Here is a 24,650-nt window from a genome sequence, read left to right as displayed (position 1 = left end):
AGTTAAACAAAACTCTGGTTAGACACCACTTGGAGCAGATCGGGGCACTGCACTCTCAGAAGGACAGATCAACTTTTCAGGGCCTACAACATAGAAGATTTACAAGAATGATCTCTGGATTTCAGGGGTTACGTTCTGAGGGGTGATAATACAAGTTAGGCCTGTTTCCTCTGGAACTGAGAAGGTTTAGGGGCGATCCGATTGAAGTCTTCAAGATATGAGCAGGAAAAGACAGGGGAGATACAGATGAACGATTTCCCCTGGGTTGGAAATTCTGGAACTGGCGGGCGGCCTGGTCTGAGAGTAAGGGCCAGACCACTCAGGAGAGACGTTAGGAAGCATTTCTACACACAGAGGGCTGGGGAGAGGTTTGGAACTCTTCTACATGTGGCTGGATTTCAAATCTGAGCAACTTAAACTTCTGTTAAGCAAAGTATATTCTGGGATATGGACCAAAGGCATATCTACGGAGTTAGGCCATTGAACAACAGAGCAGGCTGAAGGGGCTGAATGGCCTACTCCAAAACTGGGAAATCCAAGGCAGACATTTGAACGAGGAGAAGTCAAAGTTGGATTTTAGTTTTGTTTACCAGAAACCAGCAGCTGGGACTTCCAGCATGAGTCCCACAGATGATGATAGTGCTGCTGTTCAGTCTCTCAATCACAGTCATCACATTCCGACAGAGATCCTGGAAGATTGGAATGAGAGCCCAGAGTCACAGTCGGATCTGACGGGTTCACCCGCGCTGGCTAAGAAAAAAACTCCAATCCCGACCCCCACCCCGAAACCGACCCTCATAAATTGAGACCCAGGCTTTTTGGTGGGCGCTAGGCCCCAGCAGGAGTCAGGTGGCACTCCCCTTGGGGTGCAGCTCCAACAACATTCATGAAGCCTGATGCCATTCTGGGACAAAATCAGCGCACACGACTGGCACCATGGGGTGAGGGGGGCTAGGGCAGGAAAATGAGGCCCTGAGCTGTAGAAAATGGGCCTGTCCCCACTACCACCATCTTCTCCTCCAGGGCAATAGATGCTGGCCCAGTCCAGCAAGTTCCCACATCCAAATAAAGAGCAAGAGATAATAGGAACTGCCGATGCTGGAGAATCTGAGATAACAAGGTGTGGAGCTGAATGAACACAGCAGGCCCAGCAGCATCAGAGGAGCAGGAAGGCTGACGTTTCGGGCCTACAGAAGGGTCTAGTCCCGAAACGTCAGCCTTCCTGCTCCTCTGATGCTGCTTGGCCTGCTGTGTTCATCCAGCTCCACACCTTGTTATCTCAAGTAAAGGTCAATGTCGGTCTAACTCAAGAATTCCTTCAGCTTTGAGAGCTAGAGTCCAGAGAAAATTTGCCCAGCTGATCCCGGGTATCAACAGGGCACAAGTCAGGAGTGTGAGGGAATACTCCCCATTTGCCCTGGATAGGGGGGCAGCTCTGACAAACACTGCGCTTAGATTGGCACTACACCCACAAGCGCCCACTGCCTCCGCCACCGACGCTCGGTCGCAGCAGTGTGTACCGTCTACAAGATGCAGATTCATCAGAGATCCTCAGGCAGCACCTTCCAAACCCACAACCCACTTCCATCCGGAAGGACAAGGGGCAGCAGATACGTGGAAGCACCCTCACCATCCCGACTTGGAAATATATCCCCATCCCTTCAGGGTCAAAATCCCGGAATTCCCTCCCTAAGGGGCATCGCGGGTCAACTCACAGCAGGTGGACTGCAGCGGTTCAAGAAGGCAGCTTCTCAAGGGGGGGCAATTAGAGACGGGGCAGTCAATGCCCTGCCAGTGACACCCACATCCCACAAACGAATAAATTAAAAGATGGTGGGGTAGGAGAGAGCGGCTGTGCTCAGAGGGTAACAGGCAGCAGCCAGTCCATGCAAAACAATAATTTTCACTGTATCTCTGTGCAAGTGGCAATAATGAATTGAATGGCTGAGGCCACACAAATTGGACCATGACAGTTGGAGATTGGTTACAGTCTCAGCTTGGCTAAGTGAGTGTGTAACGGTGTGTACACGAGGGTGAAAAGCTGTGTCAGAGTCCGCGGTTGGCATTAATTGCACAGAGGGTTAATAGACTGCTGTCTCACCGGGGACAGGGTGCCTTTGCTTCGACAGCCGTCCTTGCTGTTATCGTCCAAAGACAACGGAATCTGAACAAAACAAACGTTTTACACTCAGTCATTCGCCAGCTGCACCTCACATTCCAAGAGATATTCGTCTCACGTTCATGCTGTTTGCAGGCTCCCCCCACCCACCATCATCCCCCACTGCTCCCATTCCCCTCCAACCCCTACCATTCCACTCTGTCGCTCCCCTCCACCCTCTCAATCCGACCCCCTCCATCTATCCCCTCACTCTCCAGCCCCGTAATCCACTCCCATTCCCCTCCACCCTCTCAATCCCGTCCCCCTCCATCTATCTCCTCACTCTCCAACCCCGTAATCCACTCCCATTCCCCTCCACCCTCTCAATCCCGTCCCCCTCCATCTATCCCCTCACTCTCCAACCCCGTAATCCACTCCCATTCCCCTCCACCCTCTCAATCCCGTTCCCCTCCATCTATCTCCTCACTCTCCAACCCCGTAATCCACTCCCATTCCCCTCCACCCTCTCAATCCCGTCCCCCTCCATCTATCTCCTCACTCTCCAACCCCGTAATCCACTCCCATTCCCCTCCACCCTCTCAATCCCGTCCCCCTCCATCTATCCCCTCACTCTCCAACCCCGTAATCCACTCCCATTCCCCTCCACCCTCTCAATCCCGTCCCCCTCCATCTATCCCCTCACTCTCCAACCCCGTACTCCACTCCAATTCCCCTCCACCCTCTCAATCCCGTCCCCCTCCATCTATCCCCTCACTCTCCAACCCCGTAATCCACTCCCATTCCCCTCCACCCTCTCAACCCCGTCCCCCTCCATCTATCCCCTCACTCTCCAACCCCGTAATCCACTCCCATTCCCTACCACCCTCTCAATCCGACCCCCTCCATCTATCCCCTCACTCTCCTACCCTATAATCCACTCCTATTCCCCACCACCCTCTCAATCCCCTCCCCCTCCATCTATCCCCTCACTCTGCAACCCATCAATCCACTCCCATTCCCCACCACCCTCTCAATCCCCTCCCCCTCCATCTGTCTCCTCACTCTCCAACCCCGTAATCCACTCCCATTCCCCTCCCCCTCCATCTATCCCCTCACTCTGCAACCCATCAATCCACTCCCAATCCCCACCACCCTCTCAATCCCCTCCCCCTCCATCTGTCTCCTCACTCTCAAACCCCTCCACCCTCTCCCAATCCCCACCACCCTCTCAATCCCCTCCCCCTACATCTGTCTCCTCACTCTCCAACCCCTCCACCCTCTCCCATTCCCCTCCACCCTCTCAATCCCCTCCCCCTCCATCTATCCCCTCATGCTCCAACCCCGTAATCCATTCCCAATCCCCACCACCCTCTCAATCCCCCCCTCCATCTATCCCCTCACTCTCCAACCCCATAATCCACTCCCATTCCCCTTCCCCTCCATCTATCCCCTCACTCTCCAACCCTGTAATCCACCCCCATTCCCCACCACCCTCTCAACCCCCTCCCCCTCAATCTATCCCCTCACTCTCCAACCCTGTAATCCACTCCCATTCCCCACCACACTCTCAATCCCGTCCCCCACCATCTATCCCCTCACTCTCCAACCCCATAATCCACTCCCAATCCCCTTCCCCTCCATCTATCCCCTCACTCTCCAACCCCGTAATCCACCCCCATTCCCCACCACCCTCTCAATTCCCTCCCCCACCATCTATCCCCTCACTCTCCAACCCTATAATCCACTCCCAGTCCCCTTCCCCTCCATCTATCCCCTCACTCTCCAACCCCGTAATCCACCCCCATTCCCCACCACCCTCTCAACCCCCTCCCCCACCATCTATCCCCTCACTCTCCAATCCATCAATCCACTCCCACTCATTCCCCCTCCCCTTCCATCTACCCTGTCTCTCTCAATCCCCTCCACCCCCTCATTCCCATCCCCTTCCCCTCCCTCCATCCCATTTCTTTCAGTCTCCTCCACTCCCTCATGCCCCCTCCCATTCCATCCCCTCAACCCCTTCCCGCTCCATCTATCCCCTCATTCCCCAACCCCTCAATCCACTCCCACTCATTCCCCCTCACCCTCCCTCCGTCCTGACTCTCTCATCCCCTCCATCCTCTCATTCCCCCCGTTCTCATCCCCTTACGCTCCTTTAATTCCACGCCCCCCCGACAGACTCCCTCATTTGCCCTCCCCACAGCTCCCCCCCCAATCCTGTACCGGCTGTACCCCTCCATTTCCCCTGGCCCCTCTTCAGGCATCAGTCTGGATGCTCAATACTGATAACCACCCCAACTCCCGCCCTTCCCCAGGTCGCCCACTCCAAAATTAGGAGGCTAAACCACAGAGGGGGAGGCAAGACAGCCCTCCTGACTGGGTGCGGTGCCTCGACCAGCTGGACCCCACGATTGGCCCACACCCCAGTGCCCTCCCATATGCCAGAGGTGGTTGGCAGGGGTGTGTACCAGAGTCTGGGAGACATTTCTGTAGCCAAAGGTGAGATGGAGGATCCCACCAGTCATGCCAATGTAAAGAGAATCTGACTTGTCATCGTGGAAATGGACTGTGTACTTCTGCAGGGTATCAAACTGCACACCAAGCAGATCTAAGAGAGAGAGAGAGAGAGACTGCAACTCAGGAAGGAGTCACTAAAATGTAATCTTCAAAATATGCAGCTGTCCTACAAAACAAAGAACACACACGACAAATAAAATATAAACCCACCCTGAAACCCAGAACCTCACAAACACGGAAAGCACCAAGGCATTAAAATCAGATCCCACCCCGTTACAACCTGGGGCGCAGTCCTGGCGCAATGCAGCGGTCAGCACAGCAGGATCCCAGCACGGGAATTTTGTTCTGTAGCGCGGGTGGGCTGGAAATATTTACAGAAAATGGGAATGCATATCCAGGGAGAAAGGGGTGAGTTGCATCTAAGGATGGAAGAGTTGCATTGATGTATTTTCTGTTGCAAAAACAAAACAAGAGAGAATGAAAGCCCCCAAGTCAATTTCGTGTACCTTTCAGGTGGATTTTCAGTCTGGGAGATCTCTCGGCTGAGCCCAGGAGGAGAAGGTAGGTGAAGGTGCAAACCAGGACGGTCTGCGGCATCCTGTTGTGTTTGCAATGTTGTTTGGGCTTTTTTTCAAATTCCCTCTCCGGCGAATCTTCTCTCTCCTTCGGCTGCTTGTGTTCCCATAGAACTGCACAGTCTCTCTCTCACACACACACTGACATATCCTCAACTGCGTCCCCCTGCGTCTACCAGCTTGGGATTTTCACTCAGGAGGATGGGCTGTGAAGGATTTGCTGGCGTGATGTTGAGGGTAGGGCAGGCCAGAGAGAGAGAGCTGGTGCTGGAAAAAAACACACACACACACCCTGCAGTGACTCAAATATCTGGGACACTGCCATATCTAGCTGGTTCCTCGCTAACAAGGAGCCACAGAAGGCTCAGGATGGACATGGGGTGAGGCTTGTAATGGCTGTGACACAATGTTCCAAGATTTCCAGTTCTTTTCAATCCCCTACCCAACTTTCTGTGTTACATGATGTACCCAGCCTGCGCTCGACCTCGGTAAAAACTTGTAAAGGGTCAGAAAAAGATTTACAGGGACGTTGGAGGGTTTGAGTTACAGGGAGAGGCTGGGGCTATTTCCCCCGGAGTGTCGGAGGCTGAGGGGGGGACCTTATAGAGATTTATAACATCATGAGGGGCAGGGAGAGGGTGAATGGACAAGGTTCTTTCCCTCCAGGGGTAGGGGGTGTCCAAAACTGGAGGCGCAAAGGTTTAAGGTGAGAGGGGAAAGATTTAAAAGGGACCTGAGGGGTAACTTTCTCACACAGAGGGTGGTGCGTGTGTGGAATGAGCTGCCACTGGAAGTGGTGGGGGCTGGTACAGTTACAGCATTTAAAAGGCATCTGGATGGGGACATGGATAGGAAGGGGTTAGAGGGATAGGGGGCCAAATGCTGGCAAATGGGGCTGGATTAATTTAGAATATTTGGGTCAACATGAACGAGTTCGACTGAAGGGCCTGTTTCTGTGCTGCACTGCTCTATAACAGCCACTCTGCCAGAAGATAGGGAGCGGCACGGTGGCTCAGTCGTTAGCACCGCTACCCTAGGGACCTGCGTTCAATCCCACCCTCGGTCCACTGTCTGTGTGGAGTTTGTACATTCACCCTGTGTCTCTGTGGGTTTCCTCCAGGTGCTCCAGTTTCCTCCCACAGTCCAAAGATGTGCAGGTTAGGGTGGATTGGCCGTGCTAAATTGTCCCGTAGTGCCCAGGGATGTGCGGGTTAGGGTGGATTGGCTGTGCTAAATTGTCCCGTAGTGCCCAGGGATGTGTGGGTTAGGGTGGATTGGCCGTGCTAAATTGTCCCGTAGTGCCCAGGAATGTGCGGGTTAGGGTGGGTTGGCCGTGCTAAATTGTCCCGTAGTGCCCAGGGATGTGCGGGTTAGGGTGGATTGGCCGTGCTAAATTGTCCCGTAGTGCCCAGGGATGTGCAGGTCAGGGTGGATTGGCCGTGCTAAATTGTCCCGTAGTGCCCAGGGATGTGCGGGTTAGGGTGGATTGGCCGCGCTAAATTGTCCCGTAGTACCCAGGGATGTGCGGGTTAGGGTGGGTTGGCCGTGCTAAATTGTCCCATAGTGCCCAGGGATGTGCGGGTTAGGGTGGACTGGCCGTGCTAAATTGTCCCATAGTGCCCAGGGATGTGCGGGTTAGGGTGGATTGGCCGTGCTAAATTGTCCCCGTAGTGCCCAGGGATGTGCGGGTTAGGGTGGATTGGCCGTGCTAAATTGTCCCATAGTGCCCAGGGATGTGCGGGTTAGGGTGGACTGGCCGTGCTAAATTGTCCCATAGTGCCCAGGGATGTGCGGGTTAGGGTGGATTGGCCATGCTAAATTGTCCCATAGTGCCCAGGGATGTGCGGGTTAGGGTGGATTGGCCGTGCTAAATTGTCCCGTAGTGCCCAGGGATGTGCGGGTTAGGGTGGGTTGGCCGTGCTAACGTGTCCCGTAGTGCCCAGGGATGTGCGGGTTAGGGTGGATTGGCCATGCTAAATTGCCCCGTAGTACCCAGGGATGTGCGGGTTAGGGTGGGATTGGCCGTGCTAAATTGTCCTGTTGTGCCCAGGGATGTGCAGGTTAGGGTGGATTGGCCGTGCTAAATTGTCCCGTAGTGCCCAGGGATGTGCGGGTTAGGATGGATTGGCCGTGCTAAATTGTCCCTTAGTGCCCAGGGATGTGTGGGTTAGGGTGGATTGGCCGTGCTAAATTGTCCCGTAGTGCCCAGGGATGTGCGGGTTAGGGTGGGTTGGCCGTGCTAAATTGTCCCGTAGTGCCCGGGGATGTGCGGGTTAGGGTGGGTTGGCCGTGCTAAATTGTCCCGTAGTGCCCAGGGATGTGCGGGTTAGGGTGGATTGGCCGTGCTAAATTGTCCCGTAGTGCCCAGGGATGTGCGGGTTAGGGTGGATTGGCCGTGCTAAATTGTCCCGTAGTGCCCAGGGACGCACACAATACTCCAAGTGCGGCCGCACCAGAGTTTTGTAGAGCTTCACCATAACCTCTTGGTTCCGGAACTCGATCCCTCTATTAATAAAAGCTAAAACACTGTATGCCTTCTTAACAGCCCTGTCAACCTGTGTGGCAACTTTTAAGGATCTGTGTACATGGGCACCGAGATCTCTCTGCTCATCTACACTACTAAGAATCTTACCATTAGCCCAGTACTTTGCCTTCCAGTTACTCCTACCAAAGTGCATCACCTCATACTTGTCTGCATTAAACTCCAGGTGGATTGGCCGTGCTAAATTGTCCTGTAGTGCCCAGGGATGTGCGAGTTAGGGTGGATTGGCCGTGCTAAATTGTCCCGTAGTGCCCAGGGATGTGCGGGTTAGGGTGGATTGGCCGTGCTAAATTGTCCCGTAGTGCCCAGGGATGTGCAGGTTAGGGTCGATTGGCCGTGCTAAATTGTCCTGTAGTGCCCAGGGATGTGCGGGTTAGGGTGGGATTGGCCGTGCTAAATTGTCCCGTAGTGCCCAGGGATGTGCGGGTTAGGGTCGATTGGCCGTGCTAAATTGTCCCGTAGTGCCCAGGGATGTGCGGGTTAGGGTGGGATTGGCCGTGCTAAATTGTCCTGTAGTGTCCAGGGATGTGCGGGTTAGGGTGGATTGGCCGTGCTAAATTGTCCCGTAGTGCCCAGCGATGTGTGGGTTAGGGTGGGATGGCCGTGCTAAATTGTCCCGTAGTGCACAGGGATGTGCAGGTTAGGGTGGGATTGGCCATGCTAAATTGTCCCGTAGTGCCCAGGGATGTGCGGGTTAGGGTGAGTTGGCCGTGCTAAATTGTCCCGTAGTGCCCAGGGACTTGCAGGCAGATGTGTCTAAATGCATCCTAAACTTTGCCAGCACATCTGCCTCTCCCAACTCCCTGGCACTTGCCACCCACCGTGCAAACAAAAACTTCCTCCGCTTATCCCCATTAAACCTTTCGTTCAGGCCCCCCCAACCTAAAGCCTGTGCCCCCCCCCCCAAGCATATTGCCACTGTCTTGACCCTCCGGGCACCCTCAGCATCCGACGTTCTCACAAAAAAATTGAAGCTGATCCAATCTCTGCGTGTCCCTGGGCAGGTTCATTGAGAAGGGAATATTGTGAGATTTTCTCCTGGGCTCTGGGCTCCCTGGTCTCGGGAAACATCATCGCTGCCTGTACCGTTGCAGAAAAGAAAAGGATGTGCTGGGCAGAACTGTGCAAAAATATTTTATTGAATAGAGACATCTCTAAGAAAGTTGTGTAGACATTCCTGAAGGACTCTGATGCAGCATTGCAGCTGTAATTTCAATCTTCCCACATCAAGGCAATGCACCATTTGATGACTGGCCTGTGTATCCAGCGAGCTTTTTCTTCTGGGGTCTATACTCCCTCAGATAATACTGTCAGGGATAGGTGGACTTCCTCCAGCAGCCAAACAAGGACTGGGTCCTGACCCTAATGGGAGAGCTTGCACACACATTTCCTTATCGCTTGAGGTAAGGCAGCTCTCAGAATTGAAATCTGCACCTCCATTGTGGTTTCAGGCTTTTCCTCGACCAGCTGGGCGCATGGAGGGGTTTCCTGCTGAACCAGGACAACCCCTTCCTCCTTTTAGACATATGTTGTGGTTTTCCGTTCTCACTCCCAGCGAGGAAGACCAGAATAATGGTGATTGTCTTTGAACATCATTTACTCGATGGTTCAGTGGTGAGCATTGCATTCACGGCGCCAGGGACCCAGGTTCCATTCCACTCTTGGGCGACTGTGGAGTTTGTACATTCTCCGCGCCCTGTGTCTGTGTGGGTTTCCTCCAGGTGCTCCAGTTTCTTCCCACATCCGGGAACGTGCGGGTTAGGGTGGGATTGGCCGTGCTAAATTGCCCCGTAGTGCCCAGGGATGTGCGGGTTAGGGTGGATTGGCCGTGCTAAGTTGTCCTGTAGTGCCCGGGGATGTGCGGGTTAGGGTGGATTGGCCGTGCTAAATTGTCCCGTAGTGCCCAGGGATGTGCGGGTTAGGGTGGATTGGCCATGGGGAATGCAGGGTTACGGGGATGGGGTGGGATGCTCTTTGGAGGATCAGTGTGGACTGAATGGGCCGAAAGGCCTGCCTCCACACCAGGTTCAGATCGGTTGGAGATAATGAAAGAAGGAACTGCGATGGGAACAGAAATCGCTGGAGAAACTCAGCAGGCCTGGCAGCGTATATGGAGAGAGAAGCAGATTTAACATTTCTGATCCAGTGACCCTTCTGTCGAAAAGTGATGGGAGCTAGAAAAAGAGGGGCATTTAAGCTGGAGATGAAGGTGGGGCGGAGGGGTTGTGTCAGAGGCTGGGGGAAGGAGGGTATAGGTGGAGATGGAGCCCAGAGAGAGAACAACAGTGAGGCAGACGAAGATTTGGCCGATGGTAAGTCAGGGAGAAATGGGTGGGGGGTGTGGGCTGTGGTTAACAGGGGTGATTAAAGCCTCCCCTGTGGCCCTCAAATCAAAATGAACAGCTTCCAGCTGACATGGTGTGGGAAAAGACCTGAGTGTGACAGTTTGTGCAGCTCAGATCAGACCTTTCGGCCCATCGAACCAGTGACAGCCTATCTACACCAATCCGGATTGACTTCAATGTTGTGACACCTCAGGTGGTAAAATGTTTGATCCGGTTTCGAAGGAGAGGCCAGCGGTGTTACGGGTGGTTCTAGGTGGGGCAGAGCAGGGTGGGGCAGGGGCTTTATTGGGAGCTGATTGAAGGGGGGATAGGATTGTGAGGGGAATGGACAGGGTTAGATAGGAGGCAGCCATACCCCAAACTCAAAGGGTTAATGATGAGGGTGTCAGGTGGGTTTTGGTGCAGAGGGCAGGAGTTTTAGGGTCCCATCGTCAGGCTCCCTCTGTACAGGAGTGTCCCAGTGTCAGGCTCTCTCTGTAGAGGGGAGTCCCAGTGTCAGGCTCTCTCTGTAACATCAGAGGGTGTGATGGTCTCTGTTGTGAGCCTGACTGGCCTGTGGCACTGAGCTGGCCAGCGAGTCGCCCTGAGTGTATCGACATGTTACACAGGCTGGAGGCCCCCCCCCCCCCCGCCCCCCGCCCCCCGCCCCGAGCCCCGAGCCCGGGCTGGTACAGCACATCCCGGCCTTGCCATATCTCTCTGTGCTCACAGTCCCCGCTCGGCTCAGAACATTTCCAAACCGCGATATCACCCTCTCCACCAGTAACCCCTTCAGAGACCAGTCCAGCGTCAGCTCACTCCCTACTGCCTCTACAGCACACTCATCTCGCACACTCACTCTCACTCACTCACTCTCTCACACACTCACTCTCTCACACACTCACTCTCTCACACACTCTCTCACACACTCACTCTCTCACACTCACTCTCACTCACTCTCTCACTCACTCTCACACACACACACTCACTCACTCACTCATTCACTCACACACTCTCACTCACTCACTCTCACACACTCACTCTCACACACTCTCACTCACTCATACACACTCACTCTCTCACACACACACACACACACTAACTCACACACTCACTCTCTCACATACTCACTCTCACACACTCAATCTCACACACTCACTCTCACACACTCACTCTCTCACACTCTCTCACACACTCTCTCACTCACTCACTCTCTCACACACTCACTCTCACTCACACACACTCACTCTCACTCACTCTCACACACACTCTCTCTCACACACTCACTCTCTCACTCACACTCTCTCACACACACTCACTCTCTCTCTCCCACACACACACACACAGTCTCTCTCCCACACACACACACACACACACACTCTCTCTCACACACACACACACACACACACACACAGTCTCTCTCTCTCTCTTTCTCCCTCCCATGTCACATTCCCCCCACCGGCCCCCGCTCTGTCTCAGCATTGTCCATCGCAGTGACCGGGGTGTGGGTGGGGTGCTGTCCCTGTGGGGGTGGGGCTGAGCTGGGCTCTCCATTCTTACAGCAGAACATGCTGATGAAACCAAAGTGCTCTGCCACGGCTTGGGGGCTGGAAAGGCCTGATGAAGAATGACCGGACTTGAATTCCTCACTGTGTTTTCCCTCCCTCTGTCCCCATGGACGCTACCATTTCTACAGTCCTACAACACTGGAAACAGACCCTTCGGCCCAACCAGTCCATGCCGACCCTAAACCCCAAACTAAGCTGGCCCCACCTGCCTGCTCCTGGCCCATATCCCTCCGAACCTTTCCTATTCACGTGCTCATCTAAACGTCTTTTAAACTGTTGTAACTGTACTCCTCGGGAAGGTCGTTCCACTCGTGAACCACGCTCTGTAAAATAAAAATGCCCCCTCGGTCTTTTTAAAATCTCTCTCCTCTCACCTTAAAAATGCCCCCCCCCCGGTCTTGAAATCCCCTGTCGGAGGGAATAGGTGCTGACTACTAACCCTATCTGTACCCCACATGGCTTTATAAACCTGGATAAGTTCACCTTTAAATCTTCTACACTCCAGTGAAAACAGTCCCCAACTATCCAGCCTCTCCTTATAGCTCAAACCTTTCATATCTGGCAACATCCTGGTAAATCTGTTCCGAGCCCTCCCCAGTTCAATAGTACCCTTCCTATCACAGAATGGGACACAGTGCTCCAGAAGAGGCCTCACCAACGCCCTGTACAACCTCAACATGACGTCCCCAACTCCTACACTCAAAGCTCTGGGCAGTGAAGGCAAGTGAGCTGAATGCCCCCTTAACCCCTCTGTCTACCTGTGACACAAACTTCACAGAATTGTGTAGCTGAACCCCTCGGTCTGTCTGTTCCACAGCACTTACCCAGGGCCCCACCATTAATTGTATAAACACTGCCTTTGTTTGTTTTACTAAAATGCAATATCTCGCAATTATCCAAATTAAACTCCGTCTGCCGCACCTCAGCCCATTGACCCAATTGATCAAGATTCCTTTGTAATCCTAGATAATATTCTTCACTGTCCGTGATACCACCAACGCTGGTGTTGCCTGCGTAGTTACTAGCCGTGCCTGCTGTGTTTCTGTTCCAGACTTCCCATGCCCGCTAGACCCTTGGCAGGTTTCTGGGTCAACCAGCAGTGTTGAACAGGAACTGTCCTTCGGCCCACCATGACTATGCTGACCCTGATGCCAATCTCAACTGATGCTATCTGCCTGCACATGGTCCGTATCCCTCTAATCCCTACCTATTCGTGCAGCCGTCTAAATGCCTCTTAAACAGGAGAGAGGAACTCATCACAGAGAAGTGAAACCGGGCCTATTTCTGGGGCTAAGTCTTTGTAGTAAATGAATGTTTCTATTCCACAGAAGACTGGACAGTGGCTAACATGGTGCCATTATTTAAGAAGGGTGGTAAGGAAAAGTCAGGGAAGTACAGGCCGGTGAGCCTGACATCGGTGCTGGGTATGTTGTTAGAGGGGATTCTGAGGGACAGGACATGCATTTGGAAAAGCAAGGACTGACTAGGGATGGAGAACATGACCTTGAGGTGAGAAATGGTGGCTCAGTGATTTGATTGAGATTTTTTTTTGAAGGATTGACCAAGAAGATTGATGAGGGCAGAGTGGTGGATCTATGTGGATCTTTTCGGCATGGGTTCTGCACGGTAGACTGGACGGTAAGGATAGATCATGTGGGATCGAGGGAGAGCTATCCAACTGGATACAGAACTGGCTGGAAGGGAGAAGACAGAGGGTGGTGGAAGAGGGTTGCTTTTTGGACCAGAGGCCTGTGACCAGCAATGTCCCACAAGGATTGGTGCTGGGCCCTCTGCTTTTTGTCATTTATAGAAATGATTTGGATGTGAAACTAGGAGATATGGTTAGTAAGTTTGCAGATGAACTTGGAGCTGGAGAAGGTTACCTCAGAGTACAACAGGGCCTTAATCAGATGGGCAAATGGAGTTTAATTTAGATAATTTAGGTGCTGCATTTCAGGCCAGGACTTATACACAACGGTAAGGTCCTGGGGAATGTTACTGAGCAAAGAGACCTTGGGGGGCAGGTACATAGTTAGTTGCAGGTAGACAGGGCGGTGAGGAAGGTGTTTGGTACGCTTGCCTTCATTGGTCTGTGCGTTGAGTAGAGGGAGTTGGGAGGGTCATGTTGTACAGGACATTGGTTAGGGGCACTTTGGGAATACTGCGTTCGATTCTGGTCTCCCTGCTACAGGAAGGATGTTGTGAAAGGACCAGAAAAAGATTTACAGGGATGTTGGAGGGTTTGAGCTACAGGGAGAGGCTGGGGCTAATTCCCCCGGAGTGTCGGAGGCTGAGGGGGGGGGGGGGGGGGACATTATAGAGGTGTATAACATCAACAGGGGCATGGAGAGGGTGAATAGACAAGGTCTTTTCCCCCCAGGGTGGGGGAGTCGGTAACTCAAGGTGCGTAGGTTTAAGGTGAGAGGGGAAAGGTGTAAAAGGGACCTGAGGGGTAACTTTTTCACACAGAGGGTGGTGCGTGTATGGAAGGAGCTGCCTGAGGAAGTGGGTGGGGGCTGGTACAGTTACAGCATTTAAAAGGCATCTGGATGGGGACATGGATAGGAAGGGGTCAGAGAGATAGGGGCCAAATGCTGGCAAATGGGGCTGGATCAGTTTAGTAAACTTGGTCAGCACGGATGGTTGGGCCGAAGGGTCTGTTTCCATGCCGTATGATCTAGGAGTCTAAATCAATATTTGGGTGACTTTTATCTGAGTTATAGTAGACACAGAACCAATGGTGATGTGAGCTGAACATCTGAGTGGTTTTTAGCCCAGGGACAGAGGCCAGGAATCTGAGGCCTGACCTTCTGAAGCTCTGGCTGGGGATCAGAACATTTTTGTGGTGTACTTGATGGCTTCGGACTGTGCGTCTGTGCCACTGGATGGCGGCACTCCCTCTAGCTCTGTCGTGCGCTGCACTGGGCCTCGTAGCCTGCTCCAGATTAGGAGTAGGCCGAAGCACAGGGCAATGCTGCCCAGGAAGCAGGCCGAACCCATGGTGAAGACAACTGGGAGGGTCTCTTCGTCCAGGAGGGTCGGTGAGCGGGGCTGAAGAGGAAGAGGAGGAGGAGGAGGAGGAGGAGGAGATGAAGCTGAGAAGAGTAGGCTGGGCCTCTGGGTTCCAGCCTCGCACAGGGAAGGGAAGGCCTCAAGGGCGTACTCCAGTAAGGCCCGGCCTCGGGCCTCAGGTGGGCTGGAGCACTGAGGGTTTCCTAAATCCAGACCCCCTCCAGCCACAGCCTCCACGAGCCAGCGTAGGCTGCAGTCACAGTCCAGGGGGTTAGCATCGAGCCTGAGGGCCGACAGGCTGAGGAAGGGCTGCTGTTCCTCCACGGTCCACAGCCGGTTGCCACTCAGGTCCAGCTCTTCCAGGCTGTTCAGCCCATCCAGCTCAGCCTGGCCCACCCAGGCTATGAGGTTGCCACTCAAGTCCAGCGCCCGGGTGTCGGATGGGAGGCCCCCAGGGATGGAGGGAAGGCCCAGGCCTCGGCATGACACAGACCGACGAGGGGGAGGCCAGCACTGGCAGGGAGGGGGGCAGGCCCAGGTCAGGTTGGGGGTGAAGGCCAGGCATGGCCAGACCCAGAAGCAGAGGAGAAGCTGCAGCACAGCGAGCGGGAACGGGAATACTCCGAGGGAAGGCCCCATCTCCTGGTCCACTCTCCGTGCTGTCTTCCCCTACAGGACAGAAGGAATTAATCTGTCAGCGAGGGTCCCTGTCTGTCATTTTTAGCCCTTAACCACTCTCCCACCCTTCCTCACCCCCCACTCCCTCCAATCTCACTGGCCACCTCGGTCTGTCCCTTTACAGTCCTTCAGCACCCTCTACAGCTCGCTCCCAGTGTGGGATATTCCTTGTTCAGTTCCCCCTTTCCCCAACCCCTCATTCAATAGCACCCACTCACCAAGCTCGGGGCATTCTCCTCTGATGTGCGATCTAACTTGTTCATTTGCCCCCCCCTCACCTTTCCACAATTGCCCCGGGTTAAATCTACCCACAGTTCACGCGCGCGCGCCCCCATTTAAAACCCCCTTGGGCGTCCCGTTCTCGTGCGGTTTGCCCTGACCCTCTACCTTGAAGGGAACCAGAGATTCTGTGCTAGCCCACCTGTCATATGCCACCCCCCCCCCCTCCGAGCATCTCTCAGCGAGGGCACACCTTTGCTCCATCGTGTCTCACCATCTCTCTCCCTTGCAAATGCGTCGTTGGGAGCCACCTCCAGCATAGACCCAGGCAGCGCACTTCCAGCTCCGAAACCTACCCCCCCCTCCCCACTTCACCAGGCAGGATGGTTACCCCTTGTCCCCCTTGCCATCTGCTGTTAGTGCTGTGCCCACAAGGTGGCAGGTATTGAAGCAGGAGATGCCAACTTTTCACTGGGTCCCATTTTTGGGGGCGGCGGGGGGGGAGATGGTGTAGATTGTTGGTTTCAGGAACCCCCTTAAAGCTTACAGACGCAGGAATCCTCACCTGTTGACGTTGAGGGGTGCCCGTCTCTCTCTCTCTCTGTCTCTGTCTTTGGCCCTTGCCCCTGTCTCTCCCCAGTGGTTGGGGGCTGGGGGGAAGAGGGCTTTTTAAGGTGGGCTACCAGTCACAGTCAAACGCTCCCTCACTTTCAGCGCTCGCTCCCCCCCATCGCAAGGTCCGCGCTGAGATAGTCACAAAATGCCAACAGTTTGAGAGTTATAACTGCGTCTTGTCGAAATGTCCTGCCAGTGTTGGGGCAGAGGCCGTGGGCCCAGGGAGGGACAGGGGATGGGAACAATGTTCAAGATGCTCCTCTCTTCAATCCTGTGTCTCAGCTGCTGAAGAGTTCGATGCTTACTGCATATCAAAATAATCCAAGATTCCCTGTTGGGGGGGAGAGAGAGAGAGTGTGAGAAAGTGACTGGGAAACAGAGAGAAGGATAGAGTGAAGGAAACAGGAGCTGAAGGAGAGAAAGGGAGCAGGAGAGGGAAACAGAGAGAGAGTGTGACTGGCAAATAGAGAGAGGGATAGAGTGAAGGAAACAGGAGCTGAAGGAGAGAAAGGGAGCAGGAGAGGGAAACAGAGAGAGAGTGTGACTGGCAAATAGAGAGAGGGATAGGGTGAAGGAAACAGGAGCTGAAGGAGAGAAAGGGAGCAGGAGAGGGAAACAGAGAGAGAGTGTGACTGGCAAATAGAGAGAGGGATAGAGTGAAGGAAACAGGAGCTGAAGGAGAGAAAGGGAGCAGGAGAGGGAAACAGAGAGAGAGTGTGACTGGCAAATAGAGAGAGGGATAGGGTGAAGGAAACAGGAGCTGAAGGAGAGAAAGGGAGCAGGAGAGGGAAACAGAGAGAGAGTGTGACTGGCAAATAGAGAGAGGGATAGAGTGAAGGAAACAGGAGCTGAGGGAGAGAAAGGGAGAAAGAGAGACTGAGAAACAGAGAGACGCATAGAGTGAAGGAAACAGGAGCTGAGGGAGAGCAAGGACATGGCGGGGGGGAGAGAGAGAGAGAGACTTAGAAACAGAGGGAGGGATAGAGTGAAGGAAACAGAAGCTGAGGGAGAGAAAGGGCATGGCGGGGGGGAGAGAGAGAGAGACTGAGAAACAGAGGGAGGGATAGAGTGAAGGAAATAGAAGCTGAGGGAGAGAAAGGGCATGGTGGGGGGGAGAGAGAGAGACTTAGAAACAGAGGGAGGGATAGAGTGAAGGAAATAGAAGCTGAGGGAGAGAAAGGGCACGGCGGGGGGGAGGAGAGAGAGAGACTGAGAAACAGAGGGAGGGATAGAGTGAAGGAAATAGAAGCTGAGGGAGAGAAAGGGCATGGCGGGGGGGGGGAGAGAGAGAGACTTAGAAACAGAGGGAGGGATAGAGTGAAGGAAATAGAAGCTGAGGGAGAGAAAGGGCATGGCGGGGGAGGGGGGGGAGAGAGAGAGACTGAGAAACAGAGGGAGGGATAGAGTGAAGGAAATAGAAGCTGAGGGAGAGAAAGGGCATGGCGGGGGAGAGAGAGAGAGACTGAGAAACAGAGGGAGGGATAGAGTGAAGGAAATAGAAGCTGAGGGAGAGAAAGGGCATGGCGGGGGGGAGAGAGAGAGACTGAGAAACAGAGGGAGGGATAGAGTGAAGGAAATAGAAGCTGAGGGAGAGAAAGGGCATGGCGGGGGGGGGGGAGAGAGACTGAGAAACAGAGGGAGGGATAGAGTGAAGGAAATAGAAGCTGAGGGAGAGAAAGGGCATGGCGGGGGGGGGAGAGAGAGACTGAGAAACAGAGGGAGGGATAGAGTGAAGGAAATAGGAGCTGAGGGAGAGAAAGGGCATGGCGGGGGAGAGAGAGAGAGACTGAGAAACAGAGGGAGGGATAGAGTGAAGGAAATAGAAGCTGAGGGAGAGAAAGGGCATGGCGGGGGGAAGAGAGAGAGACTGAGAAACAGAGGGAGGGATAGAGTGAAGGAAATAGAAGCTGAGGGAGAGAAAGGGCATGGCGGTGGGGAGAGAGAGAGACTGAGAAACAGAGGGAGGGATAGAGTGAAGGAAATAGAAGCTGAGGGAGAGAAAGGGCATGGCGGGGGGGGGGGAGAGAGACTGAGAAACAGAGGGAGGGATAGAGTGAAGGAAAAGGAACGTTTGGACAGAAATGGAACAGGAGACAGAGTGCGAGCAAGAGAGAGAGAGACAGGCAAACGGAGAGAGGAATGGAGTGAAGGAAACTGGAGCTGAGGGAGAGAAAGTGAAAGGGAGACGGTGAGGGGAGAGTGTGAGTGACCGGCAAATGGAAACATGCGTAGAGTGAAGGAAACGGGAAGCAACGGAGAGAAAAAGGAACAAGAAAGAGAGAGAGGGACTAAGAAACAGAGAGAGGGAGAGAGTGAAGGGAACAGGAACAGAGAGAGAGAATGGGAACAGGAGAGAGAGATAGACCCGGAGAGACCGAGGGATAGAGTGAAGGAAACAGGAACAGAGAGAGAGAACGGGAACAGGAGAGAGAGAGATAGACCCGGAGAGACCGAGGGATAGAGTGAAGGAAACAGGAACAGAGAGAGAACGGGAACAGGAGAGAGAGAGATAGACCCGGAGAGACTAGAGGGATAGAGTGAAGGAAACAGGAACAGAGAGAGAGAACGGGAACAGGAGAGAGAGGTAGACCCGGAGAGACAGAGGGATAGAGTGAAGGAAACAGGAACAGAGGGGGAGAGAGAGAGAGGGAGAGACTGAATGACGATGGAAGTGTCCGATAGTGACCGGTATGTGGATAGCACGGGTTTGGGTGGGGTGTTATTACTTACTGCCCAGGGTTCCGATTGCGTTGGTTAGGAGCAGAGTTCCTGGAGAATGGACTGTTTTAGTTCCTGACGCTCGGGGCTGCAGCACTGGGCTGTCAGTGTGTGACAAGCATCGACAGCTGTATCCATATATACCCCGGCATTTTAAATCGATCGTGGAGATAGATCGCTCGACCCCAGGAACTCATGTGAGCCTGAAACTGTACCTGACTGCCCTTCAGCGCTGAGGCATAGAAAGCTCTCATAATTATCATGGCCATTTGGCCTGTCGCGCCTGTCCCCACTGCTATCCCCCTGTGCTAATTCTCTAGCCTATCATTTCCATATAAACCACCATCCAATGCCATCCCCCCCCCGCGAATGCCTTCCATTGAAGCTGCCCCCCCTTCACATTTCCAGGCAGTGCATTCCATTCCCTAACCACTCGCTGGGTGGAACATTCCTCCATTCACCCATGTCACCGTAACTCCACGCTCCCAGTCTCATTCTGGTCCTTTTTACTGAACAGCTTCGAGCTCTCGAGCCCATCCAGTCTCCCTCCCTACCACCGCCACCCGCCCCGCTATCGGATGTTCCCTCCCCCTTCTCTCCTCCCCTCCCTCGGGACAATGTTCCCTGTTGTCTTCAATCTCCCCACACCCCTGCATCCAGTCACATCTTCCCTGTGATGTGGGGCTGGCATCTGGGCGCAGTGTTCCAGCTGGTGGTATGTGTCTAGTACAAGTCCCGCATCGCCACCTTGCTGTCGTTCTGCACGCCCATGTCCATGAACCCAAGAACATGCTCAGCTTTATTAACTTCATAGCTTCACAAAGTCATACAGCACAGAAACAGACCCTTCGGCCCAACCCTTCCATGCTGGCCCAGATATCCTAAATTAATCCAGTCCCATTTGCCAGCATTTGGCCCCTATCCATAGGTTTAAGGTGAGGGGGGGAAAGATGTTAAAGGGACCTGAGGGGTAACTTTTTCACACAGAGGGTGGTGCGTGTATGGAAGGAGCTGCCAGAGGGAGTGGGTGGGGGCTGGTACAGTTACAGCATTTAAAAGGCATCGGGGTGGGGCCATGGATAGGAAGGGGTTAGAGGGATACGGGCCAAACGCTGGCAGATGGGGCTAGATTAATGTAGGATATCTGGGTCAGCATGGATGAGTTGGGCAGAAGGGCCTGTTTCCATGTTGTGCATCTCTCATCCAGTTTATGGGAGCAGACAGGGGGTGTCTTACAACGGGGAGGCTCCCTCGCGCGCCTCCTCTTGCAGCCGAGCAGCCCCTGGATTTCCGAGGGGCAGGCGGAAGCGGGAGAGGTGTAACTTGCCCCCCCCCCCCCACCGGACTCCCCCCATCTTGGGTTCTGCTGTGCTCCTGCACTTGCCCCCCCCCACCCCGACTAAACCCCAGCCCCTTTCAGGACCTAAAAGCCCCTGTTTGGGATTGCGTTCCAGAGTGGGCATCCTCTGCATTTGCGTAGCCTCCCGAGAGAGTTTCCCTCTGCGCCCCCCCGCCCCCGCCAACCCCGTTCCAGGCCGGACTGCAGGTTCTAATCTGGTTACACCCCCCCCAGCCGAGTCCTATCCAGTTCTTGCGAGAAAGTAAATCTCTTTAAATCTCCTTTCGCTGGCAGAATCCATCGCAGTAAGCATTCGCAGTCTGGCTCCTCCCCGTCCGACTGTCGACCCCATGGGGAGGCAGAGTGGGTTTACAGGCTGGAGTCTGAGGGGGAAGGCGCCACACGTCAGGGTAAGCCGTTTCCCCTGCACCCCCGTCCCCTCCCTCCCCTCTGCTGTGCCTCAACGGCCTACTCTCCCTCCCAGGCCTCGATCTCGGCCTTCTCTAGGGCTAGGCCTTCCCCTCGCTGGCAGAGGGGGGCAAGCAGAGAATTGTCTGCGTTCTTGCTGTGGACTGGGCTGGGCCGCGTGGCCTTGAAATTCCTAAACAGCGTCGTTCCGTTAGAGCCCGCGTGTGTGGGGAAATTTCCAAATTCTTACTTGGCCTCCAGCTCTGAGAAACCTCTGCTTTTTCACAAGGAAAACGGCGAATGAAGGGACAGGCCATTGACATTCCCAGAGGTTTATTTGTCGGTGTGCATGACAGCGAGAGATAGTATCCTGTGGCGGCTACTCGGCCCCTCTTGCCTGCTACCCCTGCCTTTCTTGATGGGAACCTGGCTAATCCCATGACTCTGAATTCTTGTCTTCCTGCCCAATAATCTTTCATCTCTTCTTGCGTACGCGTTCAGAATCTCTGCCTCGAACAAAAAACAGTTTCTCCCAGAGGCCACACACTTTCGGAGAGAAATGCCTTGCCCTCACCTTATCTCTGTGTCTAAAGCCTTCTCTGCTCCAGAGAGCAGGAAGCCCGGGCAATTCACTGCCAGAGAAAGTGGTAAGGGCCAACACATGGAATGGTTTTGACAGGGATTTGGATACAGAACGGTACAGCACGGGAACGGGCCATTCGGCCCACTGTGTTGTGCTGAACGTGATGCCAAATGAAACTAATCCCTTCCGCCTGCCCTTGGTCCATATCCCTCCATTCCTTGCATATCCATCTGTTTATCTAAAAGCCCCTTAAATGCCCCTAATGTACTTGCCCCCACCCCCTGGCAGCATGTTCCATACCCCTACCACCCTGTGTGTAAAAACACTTCCCCCTCTCACCTTAAATACGTGCCCCGTAGACATTCCAACTCTGGGGAAAGACAATCTGACCATCACCCCTATCTGTGCATCCCATAATTTTACCGACTTCTGTCAACTCTCCCCTCAGCCTCCAGAGAAAACGACCCGAGTTCTTCTCGCCTCCCCTTATCGCTCATACCCTGTAATGCGGGCAGCATCCTGGTAAACCTCTCCTACACCCTCTCCACACCCTTCCTGTAACGTGGGGACCAGAGCTGAACACAATGCTCTAAGTGCGGCCGAACCAAACTCTCATAAGTCTTGTGGTTCAAAATGGATTAAAAGGGGCAAAGTGAGGGACTAAGATCAGCCATGATAGTATTGAACGGTGAAGCAGGCCGAATGGCCAGCTGCTCCTATATTTAACATTACTGACGGGGTTGGGGGGGGTGTAATGAGGAGAGGTCTTTATCAGGAGAGGTTGAGTCGGGTTGGGGTCTGCGCTCATTTAGCAGAATGAGAGGCGAGCTTATTGAAAGGAGGATTCTCGGGGGAGGAATGGACAGGGGGACTAGTTGTGTGGGAGGGTCCAGGAACCAGAGGGACACCATCTCAGGATAAGGGGGCCACCCACTGAAGGTGGAGATGGGGAAGAATTTCTTCTCTCCCTGAGGGGAGGGGACATGAGGAATTCTTTACCGCGAAGGCCAGTCGAGGCTGGGTCACTCGGGATATTCAAGGCTGTGAGGGATTTGTAACCAGGAAGGTAATAGCAGGGTTCCCGGGAGAAAGGGGACTCGAGGATGATCAAACTAGACATTCAATGGTGGGGCAGTCTCGATGGGCTGAAAGGCCTCCTTCCAGAGCTGTCTCCCTGGTGTATCAACACCCATATTTCTTCTTCGTCCGACACCGCTGGAACCTGCAGCCCCTCCCCATATGTTTGTGGAAGCTTCCTGTGCCTTTACATGGCACCCTGCATCACAGCGGGGACCTGTAACTGCATGGGCACCAGAGGTGTGTGTCGAGGTGCTACAGAAATGCAGCAGTGTCCTTCTACAGCAGGTACATTTGTTTCAGTCCCGTCCCCATCTCTGTCCCATCCTCCACCCCACTACACCCCCTCCCCATCTCTGTCACCCCCTACACGCCCTCTCTATCTCTGTCACCCCCTCCATTGCCCTACACCCCCTCCCTATCTCTGTCACCCCCTCCAGCCCCCTACTCCCCCTCCCTATCTCTGTCACACCCTCCATCCCCCTACACCCCCACCCTATCTCTATCACCCCCTCCATCCCCCTACACCCCCTCCCTATCTCTGTCACCCCCTCCAGCCTCCTACACCCCCTCCCTATCTCTGTCACCCCCTCCATCCCCCTACACCCCCTCCCTATCTCTGTCACCCCCTCCAGCCTCCTACACCCCTCCCTATCTCTGTCACCCCCTCCAGCCCCCTACACCCCCTCCCTATCTCTGTCACACCCTCCATCCCCCTACACCCCCTCCCTATCTCTGTCACCCCCTCCAGCCCCTACTCCCCCTCCCCATCTCTGTCACCCCCTACACGCCCTCTCTATCTCTGTCACCCCCTCCAGCCCCCTACACCCCCTCCCTATCTCTGTCACCCCCTCCAGCCCCCTACACCCCCTCCCTATCTCTGTCACACCCTCCAGCCCCCTACACCCGCTCCCTATCGCTGTCACCCCCTCCAGCCCCCTACACCCCCTCCCTATCTCTGTCACCCCCTCCAGCCCCCTACTCCCCCTCCCAATCTCTGTCACCCCCTCCAGCCCCTACACCCCCTCCCCATCTCTGTTACCCCCTCCATCCCCCTACACCCGCTCCCTATCTCTGTCACCCCCTCCAGCCACCTACACCCCCTCCCTATCTCTGTCACTCCCTCCATCCCCCTACACCCCCTCCCTATCTCTGTCACTCCCTCCAGCCCCTACACCCCCTCCCTATCTCTGTCACCCCCTCCAGCCCCTACACCCCCTCCCTATCTCTGTCACCCCCTCCAGCCCCTACACCCCCTCCCTATCTCTGTCACTCCCTCCAGCCCCTACACCCCCTCCCTATCTCTGTCACCCCCTCCATCCCCCTACACCCGCTCCCTATCTCAGTCACCCCCTCCAGCGCCTACACCCGCTCCCTATCTCTGTCACCCCCTCCATCCCCCTACACCCCCTCCCTATCTCTGTCACCCCCTCCAGCCCCTACACCCCCTCCCTATCTCTGTCACCCCCTCCAGCCCCTACTCCCCCTCCCTATCTCTGTCACCCCCTCCAGCCCCCTACTCCCCCTCCCTATCTCTGTCACCCCCTCCAGCCACCTACACCCCCTCCCTATCTCTGTCACACCCTCCAGCCCCCTACACACCTCCCTATCTCTGTCACCCCCTCCAGCCCCTACACCCCCTCCCTATCTCTGTCACCCCCTCCATCCCCCTACACCCACTCCAGCCCCTACACCCCCTCCCTATCTCTGTCACTCCCTCCAGCCCCTACACCCCCTCCCTATCTCTGTCACCCCCTCCATCCCCCTACACCCGCTCCCTATCTCTGTCACCCCCTCCAGCCCCTACACCCGCTCCCTATCTCTGTCACCCCCTCCATCCCCCTACACCCACTCCAGCCCCTACACCCCCTCCCTATCTCTGTCACTCCCTCCAGCCCCTACACCCCCTCCCTATCTCTGTCACCCCCTCCAGCCCCCTACACCCCCTCCATATCTCTGTCACCCCCTCCAGCCCCCTACACCCCCTCCCTATCTCTGTCACCCCCTCCATCCCCCTACACCCCCTCCCTATCTCTGTCACCCCCTCCAGCCCCTACACCCGCTCCCTATCTCTGTCACCCCCTCCAGCCCCCTACTCCACCTCCCTATCTCTGTCACCCCCTCCAAACCAAAACCGTGCCCCCAGGGCTAGGGGGAGTCCAAAACTAGAGCGTCTAGGTTTAAGGTGAGAGAGGAAAGGGACCTGAGGGGTAACCTTTTCACACAGAGGGTGGTGCGTGTATGGAAGGAGGAAGTGGGTGGGGGCTGGTACAGTTACAGCATTTAAAAGGCATCGAGATGGGGACATGGATAGGAAGGGTTTAGAGGGATAGGGGCTGGATTAATTTAGGATATGGGGTCAGCACGGACAGGTTGG

The 24,650-nt window shown here is 54.7% G+C and overlaps 2 protein-coding genes and 1 long non-coding RNA gene across 3 annotated transcripts in view; 1 reads left to right on the top strand and 2 right to left on the bottom strand.

Moving 5' to 3' along the window:
• LOC125449731 (semaphorin-7A) overlaps positions 1–5,415 on the bottom strand; it is a 31,925-nt gene extending 26,510 nt beyond the window's left edge. Inside the window, exons 1-4 of the mRNA XM_059643942.1 lie at positions 5,122–5,415; positions 4,567–4,706; positions 2,102–2,164; positions 591–689 (exon numbers count right to left, since the gene is read on the bottom strand). Coding sequence (XP_059499925.1) covers positions 591–689; positions 2,102–2,164; positions 4,567–4,706; positions 5,122–5,212 — 393 coding nt within the window. The 5' untranslated portion in view covers positions 5,213–5,415. The remainder of the gene's footprint in view (positions 1–590; positions 690–2,101; positions 2,165–4,566; positions 4,707–5,121) is intronic.
• Positions 1–13,263, top strand: part of LOC132208271 (uncharacterized) — a 52,941-nt gene extending 39,678 nt beyond the window's left edge. Inside the window, exons 3-4 of the long non-coding RNA XR_009444355.1 lie at positions 5,129–5,176; positions 13,180–13,263. This is a non-coding gene — a long non-coding RNA (uncharacterized LOC132208271). The remainder of the gene's footprint in view (positions 1–5,128; positions 5,177–13,179) is intronic.
• A 717-nt stretch (positions 13,264–13,980) lies between these two features.
• Positions 13,981–18,944, bottom strand: LOC125450561 (leucine-rich repeat and immunoglobulin-like domain-containing nogo receptor-interacting protein 4). The gene is made up of 3 exons (XM_059643943.1): positions 18,879–18,944; positions 16,099–16,479; positions 13,981–15,305 (listed from the first exon to the last, which is right to left on the bottom strand). Exon 3 carries the CDS (start codon positions 15,273–15,275, stop codon positions 14,454–14,456), a length of 822 nt encoding a protein of 273 aa, XP_059499926.1. The 5' UTR covers positions 15,276–15,305; positions 16,099–16,479; positions 18,879–18,944; the 3' UTR covers positions 13,981–14,453.
• Between the last annotated feature and the right edge of the window lie 5,706 nt (positions 18,945–24,650).

This window comes from Stegostoma tigrinum, unplaced genomic scaffold (genome assembly GCF_030684315.1).
Source record: "Stegostoma tigrinum isolate sSteTig4 unplaced genomic scaffold, sSteTig4.hap1 scaffold_345, whole genome shotgun sequence".
Classification (NCBI taxonomy): Eukaryota; Metazoa; Chordata; class Chondrichthyes; order Orectolobiformes; family Stegostomatidae; genus Stegostoma; species Stegostoma tigrinum.
This window is presented reverse-complemented; position numbering and strand designations above follow the sequence as displayed.